At 40.4% G+C, this 21,825-nt stretch overlaps 1 protein-coding gene across 5 annotated transcripts in view; it reads right to left on the reverse strand.

Annotated features, from left to right (window-relative positions):
* FNIP2 (folliculin interacting protein 2) overlaps positions 1-21,825 on the reverse strand; it is a 132,558-nt gene that overhangs the window by 34,940 nt on the left and 75,793 nt on the right. For 3 of the 5 annotated variants that reach the window (XM_039217435.1, XM_039217436.1, XM_039217434.1), the window contains 6 exons: positions 20,783-20,883; positions 20,518-20,607; positions 18,896-18,967; positions 9,321-9,450; positions 2,211-2,412; positions 1,592-1,680 (listed from right to left, as the gene is read on the reverse strand). In XM_039217435.1, coding sequence (XP_039073366.1) covers positions 1,592-1,680; positions 2,211-2,412; positions 9,321-9,450; positions 18,896-18,967; positions 20,518-20,607; positions 20,783-20,883 — 684 coding nt within the window. The remainder of the gene's footprint in view (positions 1-1,591; positions 1,681-2,210; positions 2,413-9,320; positions 9,451-18,895; positions 18,968-20,517; positions 20,608-20,782; positions 20,884-21,825) is intronic. The other 2 variants (XM_039217438.1, XM_039217437.1) reach the window with 1 other exon arrangement.

Raw genomic sequence — 21,825 nt, forward strand, 5'->3', positions numbered from 1 at the left:
CCAAGCTTCATGACTCATATAAGTATTTTTCCAAAGATCATACTAACTCAGCTTAGGACCTCCACTGGAGGACGTATTCACTCCACATAAAGACAGAGAAGACATATTCTGATTTCCTAGCTCTGTGCCTAAACGAACTGAGATACAAGAGAATGCCACCTTGGCCAAAAATCATTTGCTGAGTTAGGTAGCAGTGACAGGTTACAGTCACACAGAACTGGGAATTATTTACTAAAACTAGGTCTCCAGTTGATAACACTGTACTTTGTCACCATTTCTTGAGGGGTAGGCTGCTGAAGGAAGAATAAGACGTGGGCTTTGAATAAGTGAGGCTTTCTGATTCTGTACTTTCAGATTCTTGACCTCTGAAAAGTTAATACATTCATTGAACTAGCACAACTTCACACTATTTCTCAAATATATGACTTAGCTCTTAACGATCACCAGATAATGACAAATGTGCTAGCTGAGTACTTTATACATAGCCCAAGGTTCAAAGACCACTGGAGATTTTATCCCAAGTAGCATTATAGAATTCACCAACATATACCTTAATCATCAAAAAAAAAAAAAAATGTTCTAGGGACACCTGGGTGGCTCAGTCTGTTAAGCGTCCGAACTCGGGTCAGTTTATCATCTCGAGATTCATGGGTTTGAGCCCTGCATGGGGATCTGTGCTGATGGTGTGGAGCCTGCTTGAGATTCTCTCTCTCTTCCTCTCTCTCTGCCCCTTCCCCAAGTGTCTGCTCTCTCTCTTTCTCTCTCAAAATAAATAAACTATAAAAAAGTTCTAAAATTCTAAAAACTATAATTTTTTCACATTTATTTTGAGAGAGAAAGAGAGAGCATGAGTGGGGGAGAGGGAGAGGGAAAGGAAGAGAAAGAATCCCAAGCAGTCTCTACACTGTCAGCACAGAGCCCAATGTGGGGTATCAGTGTGGAGCCCAATGCAGAGCTCAATCTCATGAACTGTGAGAGGACATGGGTGTAAACAAGGACTGTCCTGGTAAGCTAGAAGGTATATCTGCCTGACATATACAAAGCTACGCTTTGCTCTTTTTATTTTTGTTTCTTTTTAATTTTTTTTAAGTGGGTTCCACACCGAGTGTAAAGCTCAACATGGGGCTTGAACTCATGACCCCAACATCAAGAGCCAGCCGCTTAACCAACTGAGCCACCCAGGTGGCCCTCTTGACCTATGCTTTGGAGAAGTGTCCCTGAACTCAAGTTTTCACAACTGTAAAATGGGGTCTGTTAATAGTGCTTACTCCTAGGGCTTTTGTGAGGATAGCATGAAATAATGGACAGGCTTATGAGACACCTAAATATTAGTTTTCTCCATTCATCTCATTAAAAGCAATCACAGACTGTCAGGCAGTAGTGTGGATTACGTGGTGTGTGTGACTTAAACTTTCTGCTCCGTTTGATCGGGGTTTCCATCTTGAAGGAAGGAGCTGCTAAGGTGACCAATAATTGCCAGCCCCTACATTCTTCCAAGTAATGTCCCTATGCATCCCCAGATCCATGGCTGTCACTGCTACTGCCACTTATAAATTTACCCTGCTGGATTTGCCAGACTTTGTCAACATACCTGAATTCTCCCAGAGCTTCCATCAGACGGCTGACATAAAACTGGACACGGAGACTTGATTCTGCTATCTTTCTGCAGGAGATCATGGCCTTCAATGAACAAGAAAAAAGAAAACAAATTACCCTCTGAGAAGAAATTCCTTTATAACTGTCTACCACTGGGCTTTTCTTAATAAAATAATCTTATAAAGAAAACAGTCATTGTAGTAATGACTTAAGTCATTAGAAAGCAGTAATTTCCTTTACTAAGACAATCTAATATCTGATATCTAATATCAATGTACCGAAGGATCTATTACTGTGGCAGGTGATTTAAGTTCTCTGAAAAAGTGATCTGATCATAAACCATGAGATTCTACCATCTTTTTTTTTTTTTTTTTTTAGAGTTAATATATATGTTTAATTCACTTGGTTTATCTGTAAGAGATTCTACCATCTTAAAGCCCCATCACAATCACTTCTCTATTTGACACAAGATTACAGTCTTTTTTCTTTTTAAGATATTATCTTTAAGTAATTTCCACATGCAACATGGGGCTTGAACTCACAACGCTGAGCTCATGAGTTGCATGCTGTATTGACTGAGCCAGCCAGGTGCCCCTAGATGCCATTCTTCTTACCTTTTCAATTGCACTCTTCAGCCTGTTCATGTGAGACTCAAACAGGGGAAAATGAGAAAAAAAGAAGTCCTGGAAATTCCTTTGTGCTTCTTCTTTCTCACACAGGGAGAAGATGATGCTTATGGCAATCTTCTTCCTCCGAACCATGGCCGGATTAGAACTACAGGTTTCTTCGGCCAGGCTGAATGTCTCATCAGTTGACCTGCAGGAACATTAAGTTTGAAAAGTTGCCATGCATCAAAGAGTCACATTGAAGATAAACTGCAATGCCAAGGGATGCCATTCAAGAAGCTAATCCGAACACTCAGAGTCTTAACCAAGAGTTTTATCTATGTGCAATTCATTCTTTCCTCGAATTCTCTGTCATGAAAAATGAAAACCTCAACTTAACACATGGTATTTTTTAACATGAAAAGAAACTTAAATAAAAACTAAAAGTAACCTTAACTATCCTCTTGTTAGACTCTTAGTCTTTATCCCTTGGATTATTTTACATCAGATTGGTGGTATTTAGGAAGGGGTGGGACACACATGGTCACTCAAAACATAGGCCCTTTGTTTTGGTTGATACATAGCAAAAGATAAGAACACTAGAAGGAAAATGATCCTATGGTATTCTGTTTAACCAATGCATCATGTTTGGAAATGTACTGGTAGTTGAGGCTGACTTTCCCAAGGCTATTAAATCCATTACATGAAGTTACTCCAGTAAATGCTCAGATTAAGCCATTCAATTGATTAAGCTCTCTGGGAAACCAATCCCCCAAGCAGAAAGACCTCTCTCTCTTCTGTGTAGTTAAATTCTTAAATAAATAAATAAATACATACATACATACATACATACATACATACATACATACAAAAACAAAAAAAACCGTAAGGTTCTTTTGAGAGACTGCTTCTATGATAAGAGAATCATGAAGCCAAAATATTATGAATATATACTCAATTTGTCTAAAGGGTTAAGACTCACAAATATGGCCTAACCCTTTTACTTAACTATTCTGAACAAAAAGCGTAACCACCACATAGCTATGAACAGCAAAAGTGAAAATACTTTTTTCTACAAAGATATCAAAAGGAAAGGACATAATATATTGCAAACGAAAGCGGCTTGCTTGGCACACGGTAAGTATGCAATTAACTTTCTCTTGCTCACTGACTTCACCATTTAGTCTCATATCTTTGCCGAATATGGGAGAGTATTGCTTCCTCTATTTTCTTTACCACAAATTACAACAAAACAATTACTTATGCTTGGCAGCATTCAAGGCAGTTGGCCTCCATACTCTTGATCTTAAACTTGTTTAGTGCTTCACTCATAGCCTACAATGTTCCTGTGATTTCCAACATATCCATGTCTCTGAAAACATACACATATCAAAAGTTTTTTGGTCAGGAAAGCCATTTTACTTTAAAGGAAAGGGGATAGACATCTTGTTCTAACTTCAGGAAAGATATGCTATTGTTTCTCTCAACTTCAAGCAAGATCCCAGAGACGTAGATGTGGCTGATAAGCCAGCAATAGGCACTCACTAACAGACATGCCACTGGAGGCATGATCTCCAGGCACTGTTGTAAATGCTGTGCATTATAATAACTCATCAACTGTTCTCTCTGAAAAATCCCTAGATCCGAATTGTCTGCTCATTAAAAAAAAGAAAGAAAAAATCTTGAGCCTATCTTAGAATTTTACTTAATTTCATACAAAGAAATTTCATACGGTAAATATTCTCCTTTTCCAAAGTACCTGTACTATCACTTTGGTTTTTGCACCAGTTTATTTCTGTTTTATATAGGAAGTTCTGAGATTATATTCACCAACACTTTCTTGCAACCCTTTCTTCTTCTTCTTCTTTGTTTTGGTCTGGCATCTCCTATTTCTCTTCTTTTCCCAAAGTAAAATGACCATTTCAGTCCATTCATCTTTGGCCGATGTGGTCCTTAATAATGAAATTGTAATAAATACTTAACCCTGTGTGGTTTCATGCATCGTCTTCATCTCTACCTTATAAACAATAGCCAACTCTGTCTTAATATAGCAGAGAGTGCCACCTACTGAATTTCTGAAAAACTTCCACAGCTACAATAGCTTGGGTAGCTCTTACTTGCTTCACTGAATCTCTCTAGTGAATTCTTTTCTGGGGGTGGGTGGGTGAGGTGGGGCTGAAGAATAGAAGTAAAGAGAATTTTAAGCAGGCTCCATGCCCAGTGCAGAGCCCTACTCGGGCTCGATTTCATGACCCTGAGGTCATGACCTGAGCAGAAATCAAGAATCAGATGCTTGGGGCTCCTGGGTGACTCAGTCGGTTAAGTGTCCAACTTGGGCTCAGGTCATGATCTCACAGTTTCAGGAGTTCAAGCTCTGCGTCCGGCTCTGTGCTGACAGCTCAGAACCTGGAGCCTGCTTTGGACTCTGTGTCTCCCTCTATCTCTCTCTCTGTCCTTCCCCCACTCATGTACTCATGCTCTCTCTGAAAAATAAAAACATTTTTTAAAAATGTAAAAAAAATAAAAATAAAAAAGAATCAGATGCTTAACCGACTGAGCCACCCAGCTGTCCCTCTCTCCACTGCATTCCTGGATTCTAAAGCAACAGAGTTTTATTCTGTAGTCTTAGACCAACCATGCGAATCGGGTCACACAGTACTGTATTATATTGGAACATATGAAACTGCCATTTTTGTAAGTCAGAGAACAAACCTGTAGCAACTGTATACGGCTGGTTCAATTTAATGATTCAAATCAAAAGCCCTTCTGGGATATTTAATGCCTTGGTCCTTTAAGGTTTCAGGGCTTCACTAAGGGATGAAATCTCTGCAGTGTCTCTTCTGTCACAGGGTACTTTCCCACCAGCTGGTTAATTCCCCAAGCCCAACTCCCCAACCAGTAACCAAAATCTACCACCTGGCACAGCAGGGTGCCTGGAGACATAAGTATCCAGTGCAGAGCCAACTGGTAAGGATTGTGAAATCATCCTTTCTATCTTTAGCTCTTAGGAAGTTTTTGATTACTGTGAGTATTCTCTCAAAGCCAGAGGCAATCATATTTTTGGTACCCACGGTTCTCCTGTCTAGCATAAAAAACTACTTTTCCTATCCCCGTTCCTGCCCAAAGTAAGAAATCAACTGCAACATCTTAAATGAAGGGCTCCATAGGCACAGTGATCAATTCAAAATGTCAGCCGCATTTACGTTCTCTGGGTACTAGCTTCACGGGCATGAGACCTCACTCACACAGGAGCCCTGTTCCCAGATGGGGCCCAGGCTTGCTTTTAATGTTTTGCGGTTGCCATCTTGAATTCTTAGGAATTTTCTCTTTGAGTGTGTGTTCTGTAGGTAAAGTCTGATGGGACAATGAAGCATGTGAGTGAGCAGTGAAGACACCAGGCTGCAGAGTGCACAGTGGACTCAGGTTTAAGGGCATGCGGCCCAGACACTGAGCAAGTAGCCAGGCAGTCAGGCACACGCCCACACGTCTGGGCAGTCCAGGGCAGGAGGAGGCCCAGGGCAGCAAGCCTGGGATCTCGGCCCAGACTGGTGGCTGTGACAGCAGCAACAGCAGCAGCCACAGCCACAGGGGAGAGGAAGGAGCTGGGTAGTGCCATGACCCACGGTGTGAGGCCAGCTTGGCCATCCATCATCAGGGCCTGTCCCTGGAGAGTCTGCACAAATATTTAACTCTGACCCAAGACCCAAGACAGTGAATTATCACAAAGCACCCATAGTGGACACTGCAATAAAGCACATCTAGGAGTAATCAGGATTCTTTACAGTTTACCAGCTACCGTTTTGAAAACTACTGCAACATTACAAAGTAAGTATCTACAGGCAAAGAAATAGAAATTAAATGTAAAGATATTTGCACCGGACAGAGAAAAAACCCGTTGCCTTTTTTTTTCATATGAAGCTTCAGATAAACAAATTATTAATAAGAAAGCCTATTTAAAATTAATTTTCCTGAAGCGCCTGGGTGGCTCAGTTGGTTAAGCATCCGACTCTGGTTCAGGTCACGATCTTGCAGTTTGTGGGTTTGAGGCCTGTACTGGGCGCTGAGCTGTCAGCTTCGGATTCTGTGTCTCCCTCTCTCTCTGCTCCTCCCCCACTTGTGCTCTGCCACTCACTGGCTCTCAAAAAGAATTAAATGTTAAAAAAAAATTTTTTTTTTTTTAAATTTTCCTTATAACTGAAGATGCAGTGATAGAATGAAAAAAGTCATTTGGAATTACACACAACTCATAAAGATACTTTCAGTTTCTTGTAAGACCTTCATGAGTTACAGAAAATGTCAGAGGAGACATTAAAATAACTTTGTATAAATTTACATTTAAAATTAAATTCAGTCTTGTACAAAATGGATTTGTGTGAAGAATTAAAATCTTTTTAGAAAAACTGTTCCACAAGAATCATCAGATCTGGATGCACTGAAATTTATATTTTGAAAGTTTATCAGAAACTTAATCCAATGTTTTCATAACGCATAAAGTTCCAGTAACAGTTACATCAGAAGAAAGATCTTTCTCAAAATAAAAAATTGTCAAAAATCATTTGCCATCTCGCATTTGCCAAGAGTGACTAATGCTGCTTTCAATTATCAATTGAAAGCAAAGTTGCTAAAAAGTATAAATTTTGGTAACCTGACAAATGAATATAGAAAAGTGAGCCAGAAAAGTCTTACGATGAATCAAGATATAGCATTATGTAAAATTATGATGCCAAAATATTATTTTTGTAATTTATACTTTGTTTCCCTATTATTATATTTTGTTTGTAAGTAAAATAATTTTCAAAACCTTTACATTTTAGTACCTTTTAATAGTATTTTCCCTACTTTTTGAACAAAAGGGCTCTGCATTTTCATTCTTTTTTTTTTTTTTTTTTTTAATTTTGAGAGAGAGAGAGAAGGCGAACAGAGGAGAGGACGGGAGGGAGAGGGAGAGAGAGAATCCCAAGTAAGCTCCAAGCTCAGCACAGAGCCTGATGCAAGGCTTGACCCCATGACCCTGGGATCATGCCCTGAACCAAAATCCAGAGTTGGACACTCAAGCAGCTAAGCCACGCAGGCATCCCTGGGGGTATTTTCATTTTTGAACCAAAAATACTTATTATAGGTATAAGTTCATTAGAGATTCTTTAGTTTCCAAAGCCAGATCTCAGTTCAAATTAGAATGTTGAAGAATTTTCAGAGGAGTGGGTTGGAGAATGCTATTCAACTTTAGATTTAATCCTGAAGGGATGGAAAAACATTTTTAGTAAAGAGATGCAGAGGGGTCCCTGGGCGACTCAGTCAGTTAAGTGTTCGACTTCGGCTCAGGTCATCCTCTCACAGTTTGTGAGTTCAAGTCCTGCAAAAGGCTCTGTGCTGACAGCTGAGAGCCTGGAGCCTGCTTCAGATTCTCTCTCTCTTTCTCTCTCTCTGTCCCCTACCCCCCACTCACAGTTGGTCTCTCTCTCAAAAATAAACATTAAAAATTTTTAAAAAGAGAGAGATGCATAAAGTGGAAGGCTTCTTAAGACCTGTCATTTTCTTCAATCCCAGAAGCTGATGTAATGGTAGTAAGGGCGGTGGGACGCCTTTTCTCAATAACTGTAGTGATAATGACGATGACGGCAATAACTGTAAATAAATCATCCTGACCAGTATTTTCTTTACTGTGTCTTGTCCTAGCTCGGCTTGACTTGCTGTATCTATTTAACTCCCCCAGCAACACTGTGAGGCTGGCACTAGTATAAATAATGCAGATGCCGAAGCAACACTTTGATCCACGCTAATTCATTGTCACATATACCTGGTGAGTGGCAGACCTAGGACTTGTCCTCACACCAAAGTCCACCAACCACAAAACAGTTCCTCAGGGAGTGAAGCAGCCATGTTTCTCTCTTGCTTGAGCTTGCTAGGATAGTGAGAATAACAGAAGAGAAGCAAGCCACCTGGCATGCGCTACACACACACCCTGACCTGATTTCTCAGCTTGTTCTTAAAGCGCCATCTCCTCCATGCATGGCTCACCCATGTCCCTGTGACCACCAGCAAGTGTTCTCTTCCTCCTCCAAGTCCCAAAGTGCTTTATGCCCCGCCCATGACATTTATAGTTTAACATCTTTTTTTATTAAAATTTTTAATGTCTATTTATTTTGAGAGAGAGAGTGCATGTGAGCAGGGTAGGAGTGGAGAGAGAGAGAGAATATGAATCCCAAGCAGGCTCCATGCTGTCAGCACAAAGCCCAATGTGGGGCCCAAACTCAAGAACTGTGAGATCATGACCTAAGTCAAAATTGAGAGTTAGACACTTAACTGACTAAGCCACACAGGCGGCCCTACAGTTTAATATCCTTATGCCATTACTTATATACAAATCATCTCCCCCACCAGTCAGCAAACTATACTAGTAGTGCACAAATGCAGGCATGTAACTGAATCATCTTTACACCCTCACAGGTTCCCACACATGGCAATCACTAGCCAACTCACTAAATCAACTAATTTACATGTGAATTTTTATAGGTACAACCTATGTTAATTCCCTTTAAGGCTTTAGGTTGTAGGAAGAAGAAGGTGGAAGACGTAACGTCATAATGAGCCAAAAATGCATATTTTGCAAAACAACTAAACTGTAGATCTAAACTTCAATTGCAATGAAGGCAGAATATATCTTGCTGCCATCTTTATAATCAAATTCGGGATCATGTAGTACAAGAATTTAAGTTTTATGAAAGGAGTATGTCCCCATCCTTGAGTTCACAGGTTTTCAAAGAGCACACTGGTGTCCCAGGAAGCCAGAGAATCTACTCCACCCCCTAACTCACAAGAGCTACATCTGGAAGGGAGCCAATTCAACGAGGGAGCAGACTCACTTTAAATTAACACCAAGTCCCGCTCATCCATGGCACAATGACCCAGATATGCCCCAGTGTCTTCCAAACCAGACTGTTGTTTGGCTTTTATATTTATTCTCTTTATAAAACTTAATCACTTATAAATTTTCAGCCTAAGCTGGAGCTAATCAGGAAGTCTTAGCTCTTTTTCCACTGACAATAGGTGAGCTCTGCCAGTTTCTCTGAGCTGCCTACAATTAGTACCTTCCTCAGCAAGAGCAAACTTGCAACTTACCTCCTTGGAATGATGCCATTTTCCAAACTTGTGGTCTGACTTCGAAGCCAGCGGCGCTGGTAACTGCTGGAAGAGGATGCGGAGGAGCTTGGAGATGGAAAAGGCGTAATCAAAAGGCTGCTCAGTGAGGCTGTAGGGAAGAAAATTTGAAAGCTGAGAGTCCAGGTAAATGAATCCTCCTGTAGCTACATAAAAACATACGTGCCAAGTGACCTAAATTTTCAGGTTCTACCAGCCATATCCAGCAGGGGGAGACTTATGACTTCCCTCTTAACAAAGAAAACCTCCTTGAAAAAGGAAAATAAATTTAAAACATAGGGATTACAGCCATAGCAAATGCATCAATACCAGGCCCTACATTAAAAAGGCAACATAACTGGGGCACCTGGGTGGCTTAGTCAGTTAAGCGTCCGAGTTTCGCTCAGGTCATGACCTCGCAGTTCGTGGGTTCGAGCCCCGCGTCAGGCTCTGTGCTGACTGCCAGCTCAGAGCCTGGAGCCTATTTCAGAGTCTGTATCTCCCTCTCTCTCTGACCCTCCCTCTCTCTTTCCTCTCTCTCTTCTAGAAATAAAATTTTTTAAAAAGTCAACACAATACTAATTAAGTCAGAATGTAGTTGCAGATTTCTGATACAATGGTCCACACATCACAATTGTTAATATTGTTACCTGATAACTAATGTCATATACATTGTTTACAGACATATATTTTCTCCTCTTAACTACTTCTTGTCTATTTTGAGAGGAAGTCTAGGTAAATAATTATTTAGTCTGCACAGTATCCTCTCTCCCAACCCCCTATCTCCAAACACCCAGAACTTATTTATGCTCCTTCCCTCCAGCAACCAGCTCCCCATCGCCACTTCCTTGGCTGTGAAAAAGCAACCTCTAGTCTTAAATATATTTTCTGCTTGGATTACTTATTTGCTTCAGAGCCTCTCTCTGCTTCTTTTTGCTGCAACGTATTAAATGACTGCACTTAGGCTCTCAGTGTAAGCTGACATGTCAGCCCAGACTTCTTTAAGAGGCAGCGACGGACCCATCCCTTTCAGGGTAGGCAAAGGCATTCTTACAAAGCAGAGCTGCTTGATGCATGTCTACTCGTTTGGAAGAATGAAAGAAGATAGACTTTTTTCCTTTTCCTTTCCCTGGGCTAAGGAATTAGACACTTCAGTCCAGCAGAAAAGAAAATGGGGTGCTATGTTGAAAGTTGGCCAATGTTTTCAGAAGCAAATCACAGGACAAAGGAAATTGATTTCAGGACACATACTATATTATGCTCATGGATATCACTTGATAAGGCATTTCCCCATGTAAAGTTTTACATTTTAATTTACGCTTTTATAGGCTGATGTAAATAACCGGACTCCCTGACCTGATCTCTTAAATACCCCAGGAGTTACTTGGCTGTTAGACAAGAATCAATAAGCAAATGCTGGAGGGTATACAATGTGCCAGGTGCTGTGCCAGGCAGCTGGGAGACACTGGTGGACAAAACAGACACGTATCCGCCTGCACGGAGCTTCAAGTCTATGTGAATAGCAGTGAACTTGCCAGGCTACAACATTAGATGCAAGATGGCTCAAAGCTCTATCCACAGCAGAGGTGCATGACACAGTTTTCTTCTAATCTAGTTAATAGTCATAACAAATATGTTTGGTAGATCGAAATCATCTTTGCATCCCTCATATCCAGGACAGCTCCTTGAACACAGTAGGCAATTAATAAATCATTAGTGAATAAGTATCACCCAGATGTGGCCAGCCCCAACAGGTTGCCTCTGCTCTGCTTGGTTTCACCCCTAAGGTTGGACTTAACTGTCCAAGATCAGATCCATATTTGAAGTACCAGTGGTGGGAAATCTTCCTGAGAATTTTTAAGGGAGACAGAAAAGAGTTTTTCCTCAAAATCACACAAAATTGCTTAATAAAAAATCCCAATTAGACATTTGTGCCCCATCCTCAAGTTCTAAAAGTCCCCTATAAGGCACACAAGCTCTTCGTTCCCTATTCCTAAATCTTTAGGGTCCCCTGTCTCTCCCCCTGACTTATGTGGATCAATTCAACTTCCTGGCAGATGGAAGACAAGGCTGAGGGGTAGTATTTGTTTTATAAACACTTCTTTTCCCTGTCACAGAAGCAAGATGGAGATGATTCTGAGGGCCAAATTTATTCTGGAAATTAAATGTATTGCTTTACAATTCAGTTTAGTAAACTGAGTAAAAGGCCAGGTTCTTGGTTCAAGTCCTACCTCTGCTACTCACCCACTGTAACATGTAACCCTTGGGCAGTTTCCTTAACCTGTTAGCTTTCTCATCTGTGAAATGAGGACAGTAAAGTACCATACCTCAGTATTTTTTCATGAGAACTGCAATCTGCCAGCGAGTTGTGAATTATCTAGTGAATTGACACCAACATTAAAGAAAGAAAGAAAGAAAGAAAGAAAGAAAGAAAGAAAGAAAGAAAGAAAGAAAGCAAGCAAAGCAAAGCAAAGCAAAGCAAAGCAAAGCAAAGCAGAAGGCTGCATGGCTCATTTGGTTAAGTGTCTGACTCTTGATTTCGACTTGATTTCAACTCATGATCTTGCAGTTTGTGAGACTGAGCCTTGCACTGGGCTCTGTGCTGACAGCGCACAGCCTACTTGGGATTCTCTCTCTCTCTCTCTCTCTCTCTCTCTCTCTCTCTCTCTCTCTCTCTCTCTCTCTCTCTTAGAAATAAAAACATTAAAAAATTTTTTTTTAATAAAAAAATAATAAATTAAAAAGAAAAAAACCAAGAGCATATTGCAATGCTAATTATTAACTGACAAAAATTTTATTTGTTATATATAAAGATGTTTGTTACTGGATCATAACATTAAATGCATTAATTAGCATGAACTACAAACAAAAGAAAACTTTGAAAAGCACTGACCTATTTCATAAGGTTCCTGTGAGGATTAAACAAATTGATACATGTAAAATACTTAGCCCCCACAATGAATGCTAGCCATTTACTCCCTCTGATAACTCTTGGAACAGAAAAGCTAAGTATATGACATTTTGGAGTACTACAGCATTATTATCTCTGATTAGTTAATTATGAAAACAACCTAGGACTTGTAATAAACACATGAAAAAGAATGGAAAAATTTAAAATAAAAAACGGAAGAGAATAATCCTTTTCTCATTACAAAATACTGAATAAAAATTTTTATGGTTGACAAGTGAAATATTAAGCCAAAGTGCTGGCTTAGTGCTATCAAGCATCTCCCTTATCAAAATATGTTAATATTACTTAATATGATTTTTATGTTAAAGTACTGTGGTATATCACTGTTGATCACACACAGTAGGAAGCTATAAATTTAGGTAATAACTCTCAAATGGAAGAACAGGCCTAATTTTGGCCTATAACTCACTGCCATTTTCATGAGAAAAGGGTGGATTTAAGTATCTGTTCCACTAACATTTAATGCAATTGATAGTTGGCTAGACTCTTCTGTCTCTTCTGCAGCCTGGACTGACACTGGTCTGTGTGTATTTGGAAACAATCCCATCATAGTAAAAAAAAAAAATGTTAATGTGATTAGGCCCCTTGTTTCCTCTCCAAGTTCATCTTATACCATGCCCTCTTATTACATTCCAGCCCCCTTGCTATTCCTTATACACAAAGCTCCAAAGCCTGTTTCCACTCTCGGTGTCTGTCCTTTGCTGTTCCCATGCCTGAATGCTCTTTGCTCTGATCTTCACGGAGCCTGTGACCACCAGCAACCCAGTCAGCTGTAAACTTCACCTTCCTGGAGAGGCCTCCCATGAGCAGCCCATATGTTTTATTTGTCCTCAGTGTAAGTGCTTACCTACAGGTTACTATCTGTTATCTGTGCTTCCTCTATTGAATATAAACTCCATGAGATCAAGGATCGTATGCTACGAAAATGCCTGGCACATAAGAGGCTCAAGAAATGTTGCTGCATGAAGAGTGAGCAAATGGTTATGGGACGAACAGTGATGTCTGTCTCAATCGATAATTATGACAGAAACAAAGCATTAGAGAAACAAATTGCTATACAGAATTCAAAATCTGAATTTGTTAAAAGTTTCCTGTGGCCAAAGCTGTATACAGAGCATTTGGATTTTCCCTTCTTCCTCCTACCTTCATTTCAAAAAATTCTCTTTGTTGTTGTTGCTGGTTTGTGGTGGTAGTGGCAGTAGTGAGGCGGTGGTGGTGGACAGCAGTAGCAGAGCTCTGACCCTGAACGCTTTTAACACTTGACACAGAGGCTGCTACATCCAAAACACAGTAATCATCTTTTTTTTACTTTAACACTGACAGTACTTCCCGTAGAGTTTTTGCTTGAACACTTGAAAAATACAAGTTTCCTTCCAGTGTAGCCGCTGTATTTCCCATTACAACAGAACAGAAACATTTTTAAAGGTAAATTAATAGAGCTGTAATTGTTGTCTGACAGGAAAATGCCATTTCCAATAAACCAAATACGTTAATTGGCAAACCAAATTTTAGTTAACACACTGTAGTTACCAAACCACAGACTGATTTTAAGACTCTGTGGGGTCCTCAAAAGCATCCCAGGTATTGTAAGTTTTTTTTTTTTAATTTTTTTTTTAATGTTTTATTTATTTCTAGGAGAGAGACAGCATGAGTAGGGGAGGGTCAGAGAGAGAGGGAGTCACAGACTCTGAAACAGGCTCCAGGCTCTGAGCTGGCAGTCAGCACAGAGCCCGACGCGGGGCTCGAACCCACGAACCGTGAGATCATGACCTAAGCGAAAGTCGGACGCTTAACCAACTAAGCCACCCAGGCGCCCCCCAGGTATTGTAAGTTTTAATAAAGTTCCTATCAAGTTCCTTCAGTGAAAAGACAGAATGTCCTCACCATCACGATTTCAAAACACCTTAATTTTGTTTATTTTTTGGGAGAGAGTGTGAGCCCGGGAGGGGCAGAAAGAGAGAGGAACAAAAGACCTGAAGCAGGCTCTGTGCTGACAGCAGTGAGCCTGACAGAGGACTCGAACTCAAGAACCGTGAAATCATGACCTGAGCCAAAGTCCCACGCTCAACCGACTGAGCCACCCAGGTGCCTCCAAACACTTTAATTTTTAAAAATAGACTTTATTTTTTAGGGCAGCTCTAGGTTCATAACAAAACTTAGTGGAAGATACAGAGTTCCTTTCCTATAGCCCCTGCTCTCACATACACAGAGCCTGCCCCATGATCAACATCCTCACCAGAGTGGTAAACTTGATAGAGCTGATGGACTGACACTGAAACATAATCATCACCCAGAGTCCATACTTCACCGCAGAGTTCACTCTTAATGTACTTTCTGTGAGTTGGAACAAATATGTACTCACATATGCCCTCTACTATAGTATCAATCAAAATATTTTCAGTTCCCTAAAAACCCTCTGTGTTCCATCTGCTCATCCCTCCCTGGCCCTGGCCCGTCCTGGAAACAATTGATCCTCTTACTGTCTCTGTGATTTTGCCTTTTCCAGATGTCATCCAGTTGAACTCCTGCAGTCGGCAGCCTTCTCAGATAGGCTTCTTACACTTAGCAATACAATTTAAGTCTCCCTCATATTTTGTCATGGCTTGATATCTCATTCCTTTTTAGCACTGAATAGTATTTCATTGAAAATACCTTAAATTTTAATTCCTTACCCAGGACATAAACTCTAGCCCAGCTTGGTGATCCAGCCTCTACAATTATGCGCCAAGTTATTTAACCTTTCTATGCCTTTTCATAGTCTGCAGTCTAAGAATGAAATGTCTACAAAGACTTTGAGGCAGTATAAAAACTCTCTTGGTTCTTTGCTCTTCCACATAAATAAGAGTTATTTTGTCTGGCTTCACAAGGAATTTTAATCAAAATCACACTGAACTTATATTTATTTGTGAAACTTCATCTCTCTCTCTCCATTCACTTAGGTCTTCTTTTAATAAAGTTTTAAAATCTCCCCACAACTATATCACACATCTTTGTTTAGAATTATTCTAGATCCCTTTATAGTTTGAGATGCAAACTGCATTAGTTTTTTATTCTAATTTTTCTTAAACAGGTAATAAGAATGCAAATGTAGAAAGGGAAAAACTAAAGCGAAAGAGTCAGCAAATCTGTGAGACTGAAGATAAATAAATATTCATTCTCAGAGAATAACCAAAAACTGTGGGAAGAAAAATAAACCAAAAGTGCCAGTCGCTAGTGATCCCTGCCTCACACACCAAAAAGGACATGAAAGGTATCGGCTGCTTGCACCCTGAGTTGTAGGAGGCCTGGTGCCAGGGAGCAGATTGTAGACCACAGCTCAGCAGTTCTCTAGTCTGCACCTCTAGTCTCAGGAGGCCAGGGCAGAAAGCTCCACACCTTATCTGAATCCTGGAGGTGAGGAGACAACGTTTTACGACAACTTCTTGGGGGAGACAGAAAGCGAGTGGGAGATGATGTCCCAGCAGCTCCTGAGGGCCTCCCGTTCTCTTGTATTCCCAGAGGAGCACTAGCAGTGCCGCCAAGACTCACATGAGCTGAGGTCAAACTTTGCCTACATGTATACATGCAAGGTCATCAGGACCCCGTGGCCTTTCCCCTGCACAGATGACAAACAAAGCAGTACCCCCCTTGACTCTTGCCACTCTTTATAAAGCACTCTATCAGTTAAGTCAGTGAAGAATTCAGATCCAAATGGGATGTCAATTGGCATTATTCAATGGTGACCCACGTTGTAATAGAGTCTGACTCCATTTTTTGATGTCTGATACCTTTGAAGCTTCTGCCCCCAAACTCCTTCCTTGTCTGCCCCACATCTGGGCAAGGTGATGAGAAAGCCTAGGGGCTCTCTCCTTTGGAACCAGGAGGAAGTTCAACCCATGTGTGGAAGCCCTCACCTTGGTCCCACCCCTAACCATCATAAAAACCTGAAGATCATCTCCTTTCCCCGTCTCTTAAGGCATTTTCTTTCTTTTTTTTTTTTTTTACGTTTATTTATTTTGAGGGAGAGCGAGAATGTGCACAAATGAGAAGGGGAGGGGAGGAGAGAGAGGGAGACACAGAATCTGAAACAGGCTCCAGGCTCTGAGCTGTCAGCACAGAGCCCAATGTGGGACTCGAACCCATGAACCACGAAATCATGACCTGAGCTGAAGTCGGACGTTTAACTGACTGAGCCACCCAGGCGCCCCTCTCAAGTCATTTTCTGTCTATTTGGGTGCTCTCTCTTTTCTTTTGGATAAGCCTGGCTAGAGGTTTGTCAATTTTGTTTACTTTTTCAAAAAACCAACTCTTGGTTTCATTGATCTGTTCAATAGTTTCTTTGGTCTCTATGTTGTTTATTTCTGCTCTAATTTTTACTATTTCTCTTCTTCTACTGGGTTTAAGACGTTCTTGTTGCTCTGCCTCTAACTCCTTTAGGTGAGCTGTTAGATTTTGGACTTGTGCTTTTTCTAATCTCTTGAAATAGGCCTGGAGAGCAATGTACTTTCCTCTTAGGACTGCCTTCTCAAGTCATTTTCTGACCAGCTTGGGAAGCCCATCCTGCTCTCACCAGAGAGAGAGTGTCATTATGTGAATGATAAATATTTTCATATCCTCTTGCATGTGTGTGGTGTCATCAGTCTTGACATCTGGACCAAATTTTGGGTGCGGTCCACCCTGTACCTGCAGAGTGGCCAAAACACATGTCCTAGTTGAATACTATGATGATGTGTATTCTTACACTGAAGGTTCATTTTAAAACACTTGAATAAAAATGTTTGAAAAAACCTGTTAAAGTTTTTCTCATATCGTTCTTCTGATTATTTTACTACTTTTTAAAAGTCTATATATTTATTTTGAGAGTGAAAGAGAGAGAGCAATTACGTGCGTGAGTGGGGGTGAGGTAGAGAGATGGAGAGAGAGAACCCCAAGTAGGCTCCGCTCTGTTGCTGTCAGCATGGAGACCGAGGCAGGGCTTGAACTCAAGAACTGTGAGATCATGACCTGAGCCAAAGTTGGATGCTTAACCGACTGAGCCACCCAGGTGCCCTGTGAGAAATTTATTTTTAAAAGGAGGCTTCCTTGAGCCAATTTTACTGGGAAGTTGCTTGTTGATAATTGAATATAAAATCAGAGGAAGAAAGTTCTCTGCAGAAGTAAATTAGTCTACCACTGTGGGAGAGCCTACCAGTCACCCTCTCTTCTGTCCCAGAGTCAGGCTGATCTGGCTTTTATCTTGGCTACCCCTTCTCTCATTCCTTCAAGCCTTAAACTTTCCTAATACTGCTTTTAAGATCTCTTGGTTTCTGCCTTTGCATATGATTCTGCTATGATTTTTGATTTGTGCTTTGGATCTGAGGTAGATTCTGCACTTAGAGGAAGGGCAGTGAAGCTGTGATCTAGAAATGGAGACCTTGGAGGCGGGTGGTTTTTTTTTTGCCTGATGAACAGATATAAGACACATAGCCTCTGCCTTCCACTGAAGGCTAAGAGCTCCCCGCTGGTTTTACCAGTGATACACGGCATCTTCACCAAACAGGCCAGCCAGGCAGTGCTTCAGATGCTTTTTGTCCTCGCCTTCCTTTCATTTCTGTGTCCAGCTCTTGCCCTTAGACACAGCTCAAAGGAGTCCTCAAGTTCCTTCTGTGTGGTAACAGGGCCCTTCATCCCACTCAGTACAATTCTGCTCCTGAGTTATTAAATGAAATGTCATTTCTTGCTGGATCCCCTTATTTGGTTTATATATGTCATATATAAAGCACACCACACTTTACTTACGGTTAAATAAAAATAACTGATTGCTTTTCATCTTCATAATCTTTTTTTGTAAACTTGGGCAGTGATCCCTTGATCAAAAATGTAATTCCTGCTGCTTAGACTTGTATCATTTTCATTTATAGCAACTTTTGTACAAACATAAAATCTGAGAGGGTAAAGAGTAACTAATGAAATGCTAAAAGAACTTTTTAAATTTCTATGTGTACTTAATGGTGCTTAGGATAATTTCCCCATTCCTTAGGGGGCGCTGTCAGCATTCTCACCAGAGGAGTAGCTGAGCTTTGAGCTACATCAGTACATCAGTTCCTCAAAGGCTGTGAATGAGCACTGAAGATCTCAGTGTCCCAAAGCTCAGCTCCCTGCCCTGGGCAGGGGGGCACTTGAACTTGGCTGGCATTGGGGCTAGTTTTGTTATGGTTAAATTTCCAGGCAAGAAGAAATGGGTACCAGCATGGAACCAAAATCACTCTCAGTCAAAACTGCTGTCTTCGGGGCACCTGGGTGGCTCAGTCGGTTAAGTGTCAGACTTCAGCTCAGGTCACAATCTCATGGTTTGTGGGTTTGAGCCCTGCGTCAGGCTCTGTGCTGACAGCTCAGAGCCTGGAACCTGCTTCGGATTCTGTGTCTCCCTCTCTCTCTAGCCCTCCCCTGCTCGCACTCTCTCTCTCTCTCTCTCTCAAAAATACATAAATATCAATTAAAAAAAAAAAAAAGAATATGGAAAAGGAAAAACACCCAGAAGATGAGACCTGTCTTCTATTTTCCCACCTACTTCACATTATGGACAGTTCACTCTATCAACTAAACATATAAAAAGAAGTGCAAATACCTGATCTAGCAATGCCGCTGTCCCGGTCTTCATTCTGTCCTCTGCTTGGCATGTCAACTGGAGTGCTATGTGCTAAGATAAAGGCAAAAGGTAACACTGTTACTGAACTTCCAAAGAAGGAGCTGTTTAAAAACCATTACAGTGATTTTTACATTTAAAAGTAGGCTACTGTTATTGATGATTGGCATATGTTTATATATAAAGATTAACCAGAAAGCAAAATTAAATACATAAAAAACAACAGTGAGACTAAAAACAGAACCAAGTAATTACCTGTCTTTAACCTACTGTAGCATAAAAACTTGTTGGAGTGATGCCTGTTTCTAAAACAAACTGAATAATAAACTATTCATGCAGTTGATACAATGAACAAACATTCTCAGGCAGGTACTTCCAGCCATTTTCTTCATCAGTAATATTTAAATAGCACTGTATTTTCAAAATGCTTTATAATCAGTTTTATTAGTAACTATAGGCAACTTAGGGAACAGAAATATTTGAATATCATTTCATAAATTTAAAAAATGTTTCCCTGTTTATTACCCACTCTCTTGGCAGATAAAAAGCACATTCATTTTTTAATATTTCTTCCTCCATTTCTTTTCCATATACACCCAGTGCTATTGCAGAGTTACTGACAAAAACTTATATCCTGGCATGAATTTTAGAAAACACTCTAAAGTATTACAGACTTCTAGGAATGCTTCACATTCATCACACATACTGAGCTGGAGGGTAGAAGACATATTGCTATAGTAAGCTCTACAATGTGTGAGAAGCCCAGGGCCCTGCTTGATTATTATACTTTCCAGATAGTCTTTGAAGAATGTTTATTTTCATCATTTTAAAGAGAGCATATAAACATGTTAGCCTCACTCTAAGTAGGTGGGAGGGTGTCAGTTTCATCTGCGTGTCAGTTAACTAATAGTGCTTAGCATACTTCCAGCTACAAAGAACAGAATGAGGAATACCATTTGCCATAAACATAACCTTTAATGTTAGTAATGAAGATTCCCCACACTTGTTAATCATGCCAGACTTCAACGACATTCAACAGCATCAGCTAGCAAGGCTAGTTAAATTTAAGAATTTACCTACCCACAGAGACCGAGATGATTATACCTGTAAAGAACCTAGAAACTGCATTTAAACAACTTAAATGCTAGGAGAGTAGAGAGAGAGATGAGGCAGCCGAGGAAGAGAAAAGGAGAGAAAGAGAGCGAGAGGTCTTCCATGCTCTTATTAGGGTGACTTTTGGAGAAACTCTGTGCAGGTGGGATGCAGGTGAATAAATGGATAGAAGTATACCATGGGAAAGGAAAACAGTTCAGACCAGCAGAAGAGGCCCAGGAAAAAAAAATAATAATAATCCTCTTAGAAACACTAAGGGCTCATTTCAGATCAAAATCAGCTTATGCTGGTTAGCAAAGACACTTACAATAGAGGTCCATTGGTGGAATTTTCAAAACACTGTGCACTTGGCTGCATTTGAAACTAATATCTCAAGAGCCCCTGGGATTTCTCGAGAGGCACCAAATAGGATTTTTTTTTTCTAAGAAACTGCACAAGAATTATTACTAATATGTGTGTGGGTCACACTGTTCTCAGCATTCCACACAAACCTGCAAAGAAAGAAGCACTCCGGGTGAGCCGGAGAGGTCCTCCTTCAGCTACGCCCTGCAGCAGCTTGCTGCCGCATGCCTGCAGCAGACCTAGACACAGACACACACAGAAGAGGGCCAACACAGTACACACACACAAAAATAAACACAGATTAAAGATAATGCAAAAAAAACAAAACAACACAACAAACTCAAATAAAGCAAAACACACGCCCACAGTAGTGGCATTCAGAAAGAAAGAGCCCAGTTATGCGGCTAAGTTTACCTAGGTTACTTCCAGTACGGCAAGGACCCAAGTTATTCTGATTTGTGTTCAGTTTTCCCAAATTAGGATCCTGGTGGATGTATTCAAAGCTGTCTTGTAAACTACATCCAGAGAAGGAGGGGAAGAGAGAGAGAAGAAAAATATCAAGAGGTGAGTAACACCGTTTTCTTTCTTTTTTTTTAATTTTTTTTTTAAATGTTTTATTTATTTCTAGGAGAGAGAGAGACAGCGTGAGCAGGGGAGGGTCAGAGAGAGAGGGAGTCACAGACTCCGAAACAGGCTCCAGGCTCCGAGCTGGCAGTCAGCACAGAGCCCGACACGGGGCTCGAAGCCACGAACCGCGAGATCATGACCTAAGCGAAAGTCAGACGCTTAACCGACTAAGCCACCCAGGCGCCCCAATAACACCGTTTTCTAACAAACTCTCAAAAGCAGACAACTTACCAGTTGCTCTGACTTTTCTTTATAAATGAATAAAGTTTCATATCTACCAAAGGAAACTAAACTTTAGGGGGATTTGCTGGAGGAAAAGACAAGAAAAGCTTTTTTGGAGGGAGTCCAACCTATAAAACTAAAGAATGCATTCCTAACAATTCCATATTACATAATGTGACATGGAACTCTACACATTTTGCTTTGGTGACTGACACCCAGGATATTGCTATTCATTTCTAAACTGTGTTTTAGCAGCTGACACTCAAGATGTTACCATTCATTTCAAGGGTGATTTTACATAAACCTTCAAAATGAAATTCATCTTAACTCTTAGTTAACACCTATGAGCAATTCACTTGTTCCAGGTGGAGAATATAACAGCAATTATGATTCCCATAGGAGTTTGACTTCACAACATCTAAGACATTAGACTTTTACTCATAAACACAAATGTGAGAGAAGCCAATTTTAATAATTTACTTGATTTATTAACAAGTAAAATAAGTATCAAAACTTCAAGAAGAATATAACATTAATAGGGCCAAAATAATTTTTGGTTAACTCTGAGCTCGATATTCTAGTATAGGGAATTAGTGTATAACTGAAAG

This window comes from Hyaena hyaena, unplaced genomic scaffold, assembly GCF_003009895.1.
Source record: "Hyaena hyaena isolate Hyena2069 unplaced genomic scaffold, ASM300989v1 scaffold_689, whole genome shotgun sequence".
NCBI lineage: Eukaryota > Metazoa > Chordata > Mammalia > Carnivora > Hyaenidae > Hyaena > Hyaena hyaena.